This window comes from Triticum aestivum, chromosome 6B, assembly GCF_018294505.1.
Source record: "Triticum aestivum cultivar Chinese Spring chromosome 6B, IWGSC CS RefSeq v2.1, whole genome shotgun sequence".
Classification (NCBI taxonomy): domain Eukaryota; kingdom Viridiplantae; phylum Streptophyta; class Magnoliopsida; order Poales; family Poaceae; genus Triticum; species Triticum aestivum.
Genome location: NC_057810.1, coordinates 305,714,332 through 305,721,931, shown reverse-complemented (window position 1 = coordinate 305,721,931; position 7,600 = coordinate 305,714,332). Strand labels below are relative to the sequence as shown.

At 42.7% G+C, this 7,600-nt stretch overlaps 1 protein-coding gene across 1 annotated transcript; it reads right to left on the bottom strand.

Annotated features, from left to right (window-relative positions):
- Positions 1-2,252: 2,252 nt before the first annotated feature.
- Positions 2,253-7,035, bottom strand: LOC123137028 (heterogeneous nuclear ribonucleoprotein A0). Its single transcript, XM_044556562.1, has 7 exons — positions 6,900-7,035; positions 6,599-6,805; positions 6,479-6,519; positions 4,218-4,381; positions 3,985-4,087; positions 3,745-3,914; positions 2,253-3,290 (listed from the first exon to the last, which is right to left on the bottom strand). The coding sequence occupies exons 2-7, from the start codon at positions 6,781-6,783 to the stop codon at positions 2,709-2,711; spliced, it is 1,245 nt and encodes a 414-aa protein (XP_044412497.1). The 5' UTR covers positions 6,784-6,805; positions 6,900-7,035; the 3' UTR covers positions 2,253-2,708.
- Between the last annotated feature and the right edge of the window lie 565 nt (positions 7,036-7,600).

Below are 7,600 nucleotides of genomic sequence, written 5' to 3'. Positions count from 1 at the left end.
CCTCATGTATTAACCTCCATACTTGAGAAGGGTTGCTACCGGGTGTCACTTCTAGCAAGTTTGCTCTAGTGGTCGCTTATTGTCGTGTGACTTGGCTATAATTGTTGGCTTTATTTTTTTCATGAAAAATGTTCCTGTTGACTTGGCATGGACAAGTGGAATTGATAATTAACACTTGGCTTTTGGGTTTAGGTAAATTTAAAGCTGGGCTCTTTTAAATTGGTGAATTTCTATACTTGAGCTAGTGCTAACCATTTTCCCTTTGTTGTGTTGTTGTTAGATTTGTGAACTAATGCCTCTACTATTGGGTTGTATATTGGATTAGGTTATGGACCTTTACTTGCATTTTTTACGTATGCCTTTGGTTAACTTGATCAGCTACTCCTCCTGCTAGATCATCACATAGGTTTTGGTCATCAACTGTGCCTATGGTCATTTCCACTATTCATTTGGTCACTTCCTTTATTCCTATAGTTGGTTGTTTCTACTCAACCCTCTGGAAATTTCTCTGATTCGGGGATCTAGCCTAGTTCCAGATTCCTCAGGTACCAGCTCGTATGTAAATGCATTTCCCTCTGGGAAAGCAACATTTTAACCTTAACCAAATATGTCCATGTTTAATGTTTCTTTTGCAGGTTTTGGAAGAAGATCATGAAGAACAGGAGAAGATCAAGATTAGTTTAGAATTTCTTTATTCGCTTGTAATAACCATGTATTATTCATCAAGATCATTTTCGAAATACTTGTATAATGGTCAATGTAGCTTCTTTTGAATCCAATTGTATATTTGTAATAACTTGTAATGTATCCTTTTTAAAGTCCTTTTGTAATTCATTTGTATTATTGAATGCAATTGTATATTTGTAATAACTTGTAATGTATCATTTTTAAAGTCCTTTTGTAGTTCATTTGTATTATTGAATACAATTGTTTGGAAATGTATGATAGTTGTGTGTTAAAGGACATGTATGATAATTGGCAAAGGTCATCCCCAAATTTCTAGTGTCTATTTGAATTCATCAGCACATGAACATATATGCTATAGAGTATTTATGTCCTTTTATTATCGTAGATGGAACCATTGAACGTAATATGAATAACTTCAGTTTTTCAGAATCCTTATGATCCAATTCAAATGCATGTGCATTTGACACTTCAGTTTTTTTTTTTTGACTGACACTTTAGTCCTTGTGATTTGTTGTATTTTCTATATTCTTTTGTTAGAACAGTTTAGATAAGTCTTGACTTATTAGTGACTCGTAACTTAAGGTTTCGTTGTTAACTATAGCTAACTAACAAATGATCTAATTGGTTCCTAATGTTGTACAAACAACAATGTGACGCACACTCAATTGCAAGACATGGTTTCTTAGCATGCATGGATGCAAAGATGCACAAATAACATCTACAATTCATTTGTTGGTGAACTATGGGTTATCAGGTCAAGGTGTTTGGACCAGATGCAAAGATGCACAAATAACATCTACAATTCATTTGTTGGTGAACTATGGGTTATCAGGTCAAGGTGTTTGGACCAGAGTACTTACAATTCATTTGTTGGTGAACTATGGGTTATCAGGTCAAGGTGTTTGGACCAGATGCAAAGATGCACAAATAACATCTACAATTCATTTGTTGGTGAACTATGGGTTATCAGGTCAAGGTGTTTGAACCAGAGTACTTGAGAGAATCAATTGCCAAAGACATAGCTCATGACACTATCAGATGCAAGAGGATGGTCAGGTATGTTCGGATCCAGCAATGGAAGAATTTCCGATTATATGCTCTAAAGGTCAATATCAGGTCAGAATTTCCGATTATATGCTCTAAAGGTCAGGTCGACCTCCGGATTTGGCACTCTATTTTGGGATGCTTAAGACCCACACATCAGCATATGCAGCAGTCTCTGTTCATTGCAAGATTGTGCGGAAGAAGCTCGTCCGTGCAACTATTAACATCAATAGATAAAGGATGATATTTATCTTTAATTATTTGAGTGCTCTAGGTGTAAAAAATAAACAGGACATCTTGGGTTGGCCGTTGGAGATGCCCTTTTATTCAGGGCTTTCAACTCCTGATGAACAAATGTTATCAGAGTGAAAAAAAGTTTACGTAACAGGGGCAAATGTTACCAGACAATATATCATATCAACAATTAAATTTGCAAACATTATCAGTGCCACAAGTCATAAAACCATTTTCCTTTACACCCAGAACGCATTCCTGGGTTCCGAGGATTAGCAATGACTATATACATAACCTACCATATCAAAATGCATCAAACAGCCAGAAGCATAAACCAAACAGTTTAAAGGCTTCCCTACATGTAAGCTCAGATGGCAACCGCTAGCTGCTTGCAAAGACGATCTCTTACAGCACAAATATAGTTCTATCAAACCAATATTGTTCCTAACACGAAAGGCTTTGTTTTCAGGGTCTCCTAACGCTCTGCATATGGAAACTAAAGAATACAACACAGCTTTAATGTGTAGCCGCTACACCAAACTACGGGCAGGCTCAGCAACAAAGATTACACTTGTCCCTGGTTACGACTTTAATTCAACAAAACCAAAAATGTTCTGATGCCTCTGATTAGGTAACTCAAGATGAATGCCCAACTTCTAGGAGATGAATGCCCAACTTCTAGGAGATCCCATGGAGATGAGTGCGCTTATTGCATCCTAGAAAAAACCACAGGGGGTTTACACTCATTTCCCATAGGGATGGTACCTGCTAGAGCCCCGACCACCTGCACTCCCACCACCACCAGCAGCACCCCCTGCTCCTGCTCCTGCTCCCCCTCCCCCTCCCCCATAACTACCATATCCACCAGCACCGTAGCCACCAGGAGCGCCGCCACCATAGGCGCCACCTCCATAAGCACCCGCACCATAGGCACCGCCACCGTAAGCACCCGCACCATAGGCACCGCCTCCATATGCTCCGTATGCACCATAAGCACCACCGTACATAGAGCCACCATAGCCACCACCAAAACCAGACCCATATCCAGCATTGCCTCCATAGGCGGCGGCAGCGGCTGCGGCACCATAGCCTCCTCTACCATAACCATATCCCGTGCTATCATAATAACTTCCTGCAGCAGCAGATCGATGACCAGCACCATAGCCATAGCCGCCACCACCACCACCACTGCTACTGCCGCCGCCACCAGCAGCTCCACCACTACGGTAAGAACTACGGTAACCACCACCACCAGAGTGACTAGATCTCCCATTGCTACTGTGATCACCTCCATGTTTCTTTGGTTCAGCCTTCTTTATTTCAACCTGCGAAGAAAATTACTCTGATTGTCAACTAAAAGCACTATCAAGCTAGCAGCTCAATTTGAGGGTAAAACAAATAATCTTCTATCAACGAGTAGATGCATCTGAGATAAAAGTTTCCAATCCATTCCAATCCATCTGGCTCGGCAAGAAAATACCAGCAATGCATAAAAATCTCTAAATACAAAAAGGACATGTGCAATACAGTGGCAGAAATAACCACAAGAAGATGAACCACAATCAGAAGTTCTTAGACCACTTTGGAGCACATCTCATACTGAGCAGTTGAATGCAGAAATCCTCATGCTCGTTTATCTCTACTATCCTTACCTTACATATTTGCTACTCCCACCATTCCATAATTCTTGTCGTTTATGGAACGGACGGAGTATTAAGATAATGGAGCTCAGGAAGAACTACTGAATAAAAAGGTTTGGAAACAGGAGAAAATGCAGACCTGCTTCCCACCAAGATCACGCATTCTTCCCTCAGATATGACCCTTTCGACAGAATCCTCACTTTCAAAAGTGACAAAACCAAAACCTCTTGAACGCCCAGTGCTGTGATCCACCATTATCTGATGTTCAACCATGTTGCCATACGAGGAAAAGTGATCCCTCAAATCATCTGAAATTACAAAGCTTGTAAGTTTTACCATAACCAAAATAGGTTCAAGATTGGTCATTGCAACTAATACCTTCGGTTAGTGTCGAAGGTAGCCCACCAACAAAGATCTTTCTTGTCTTGGGGCCCTCTTTTGAGGACATTTCTTCCCTCGGGACTGTCCTTTTGACTTCAACCTGAATAGTTCATAAGTTGAGAGAGATACAGAGAAGCTGAACGCTCCAAATCAACTGTGCAACTATTAACTAAGAATAAAATTTACACTGAGGTCCCACATAACGTCCAATCTAGATTAAGATATCCTACCGTTCTTCCATCTATATTGTGTTCATCCTCCAAAACCTTGTCTATTACAGATGGATCAGAAAATGTAACAAATCCAAATCCACGAGGCATCTTAGTATGCTTGTCCTTCATAATTACAGAATCAGTTATAGCCCCATACTTCCCAAAATGCTTGGAGAATGATTCTACATACAAACAAATAAATCATACACAATTGTCAATTGGGGAAAGAAAAATAACTTGATTGATAAAAAGAAACCAGGGAGTATTGAACAAATAGCAGTGTGTTTGTAACAAGGTAGAAACGTTTCATATAAAAGCGGTAACAATAGCTAACCTACTCAGAAACCAAGAGCACCAATAGACACACAAACAGTACTGGAAAAAACCTTGTTCTTAAAAACTAACTCATTCCTACCTTCATTTAAGAACTATCAGTATATTAATGCATGAACCAAATGCATATGACTGAATCCAAAGGAGACTACTGTGCAACATGCGAGAGTGAAAATTTCTAACATCACTAATAAAGAAGAAATAAAGGAGATGCAAAGATGAAACTGAAAGAGAGTTGTTCTTGCCCGAGCATCTTTCATCCAAATATATGTATGCTATCAATAACAATATAAACTTAATACAGGCAGAGAGATACGGTTAAATGCACTAACCACAGATTTGTTGATCTTCTGTATAACATAACCATAGTCTTATATCAAACGAAACTAAAAAAGACAAGACATGATTGATAAGTGGTTCAAGTATTAGTTTGCAAAAACTAGGAAGGTGTTTGGTTCACCAATTTGTAACCTGTTTACGCTGGTAAGGGATAACAATGAATCTTGTTTGGATCGACCCGGCTGTAATGAGATAACACGGTATCAGGTCCCAGCCTAGTTGTAATCTCATTACGCCCAATATGATGTGTAATCAGAAACCATCGCATGATGCCTCCGCATGAAGCACCACGAACGCCGTAATAATCTGATCTCACCTCTCTTGCACCACATGCTATCATCCCACGCACCGCCGCCTAAGTCATGTCCGCCATCACTGGACATGTTGCCGTCGACGGCTCAGCCAGCGCCCACGGCGGAGACGCTGGTGCACTAGTACATGCTGGCCGGCTGGCTGCGCGAGGAGGCCAGTCGGAAGCTGGTGGTGGACTGCGCCAGGAAGGGTGTGGTTTTCGTGGAGGCCGACGTGGACATTGCCGTCGCCAGGCTCAGCAACACGAGGTGCCCGCCGTTCCTGTTCTTCAAGGAGTTCATTGACGACAACCACGTCTACAGGGCGTCGGCGTCGCCGCTGGGCCTGCTGCTTGCCGCGGTCGCCGACAAGCCCCTGGTGTCCATGGTCCGCCAGACTCCCACTGCATCGGCGACGTCCCCGTGTGGCGCCCCTCTGCATCAGCAATCACGACCATGCCAGACCCAGAGAGAGCCCTGCCATGGCTGCTCCTTTGAGATTTGTTAGCTTTTTTCTTCTCTGGAGACGAATTGATTACGTTACAGTCCGCTACCAAACAAGTTTGAGTTTTGTCCGTTTACGTCTACGGTACCAGCATGCTGGTAACACCATTACCTTTACGTTTGCGATGTTTCTCTTGAACCAAATACCAGGACTAACCCCTCAAGCAAAAGTGATCAAGCTAATATAATTGACAACGGAAGACAAATAACGGAATTGTTCTGTTAGGATGGGACTACAAACAAATGCAATAACCCAACTATACTGAACCTGAAAGCAACAGTGCAAAACAAAGTATAAACAGCTATCCTTTGAAAGATGTTAAGAACCAAAACTGTTTCTAAGTACAAACAACTGGACCAGTATGCACATGTAAGTTTTACAACGTGTACCGAGACATCACTTTTTCCCGTTAGCTGATTGACAAAAGATTAATAGGTACACATTCCAACCATAAACATTATTGAATTTGCATTACCTACGATATTACCAAAACGTGCAACCCCACAAAAAAACATATGAATAGATCAATCTATCATAGCTACACAAATCCTCAAAATGTAAAACAAGAATTGACCACTTCTGGGTATCTTAACATCTGCGGATCTGCCATTAGAAAATTTGCAGCAGTGTATTCAAAAAACACTACTTCTAACACTGAGATGAACGGCATGTTTTAGCTAATTTTCTCTTCAGATTTTCTATCAAGATGAAGAATCTAACAAAGGCTGGACAATTAAAGATTGGCATTTGAACGAATGTAACAGCCCTAGACATGAATGAAGTAGAAAGAAAGAACAAGAGCCGTCTTATACCTTCAGTTGTCTCCCATGCAACGCCTCCGACGAAAATCTTCCTGCAAAGACTCCAAGCATCAGTACACCAACACTCCTCGAATCCAAGACAAACAAAAAAAAATAGTTCCAATCACTTACCCCGACGAGTCACCGCCCCCAGCCCTCCCGTCATCCCCACCGGCGTCGCCATAGCCACCACCATCGCCCCCATCTCGCCGTCCCCTCCGCCCCGGGCGGCCCTCCTCGTCGACCTCCTCCACTTCTTCGACCTCATCCTCGTACCCGTTCATGGCGTGCTGGTTGTCCTCCGGGTAACCCGCCATGCCACCAGCTCGCAGCCGCCGCCTGCAACAACCAGCGGAATCTGAGCGCCCACACGAAGCGGAAAGGAAATACTAGCCCGCGGACGGGGAGAGGGCGCGAGGGGCCGATGGATTACCTCTGCCGGAATCCGGGCAATCTGGTGGTAGGGTTTGTGGCAGGAGCAAACCCTAGGAGCGCTGCTTCTGGTGCGGGTTTAGAGGGGGGAAAGGAAAAACGGAGGCGGCGCGAGGTCAAGTCCAACGCGGAACTGGCTCCGGAGGCCCTTATAAAGTCGTGCACGGGAGGATGAGCAAAACGAAAAGGGTTTATTCCCTTTTTTTTCTTTCTTTTTTTCATCAGGAGGTGCCTCTTGGACCTTAGGATTTTTCTTCATATATATGGATTATTCCTTTTTTTAGGATAAAACCATTGTATTAGTCAAGCAGGAATGAGTTTCCCCTACACACAGAAGGTATTTTCTTTTTTTGGGACACGGAAAAGATGTTACATCGATGAGAACATTGTATTGAAAAATCAAAGAGAGAGAAGAAGCCATCTAACTACTAGTTATGGGTCCGCAAGTCTGTGATAAACTAATCACACATCATCGAAAGGGGCAGCAAGGTTGATGTAGAGGCCCTCCATGATCGATTCCCCCTCCGGCAGAGTACCGAAGAAGGCCTTCAGATGGGATCTCGTGGGAACAGAAACTTGCGGCGGTGGAAAAAGTAATTCGGGTGGCTCTCTGATGTCAAGGAAACATTTGAGAATTTATAGAGGCGGCATTAGGTCAAGAGGTGCCACAAGGGGCCCACAAGCCTGGGAGCCCCCCCCCCC

Coding starts and splice junctions, on each gene's coding strand:
- LOC123137028 (XM_044556562.1), bottom strand. CDS start 6,783: ATGGCGGGTTACCCGGAGGACAACCAGCACGCCATGAACGGGTACGAG. Junction 4,382..6,478: donor TGCATGGGAGACAACTGAAG/GTATAAGACGGC, acceptor GTTTGTATGTAG/AATCATTCTCCAAGCATTTT. Junction 4,088..4,217: donor ACAATATAGATGGAAGAACG/GTAGGATATCTT, acceptor TGAACTATTCAG/GTTGAAGTCAAAAGGACAGT.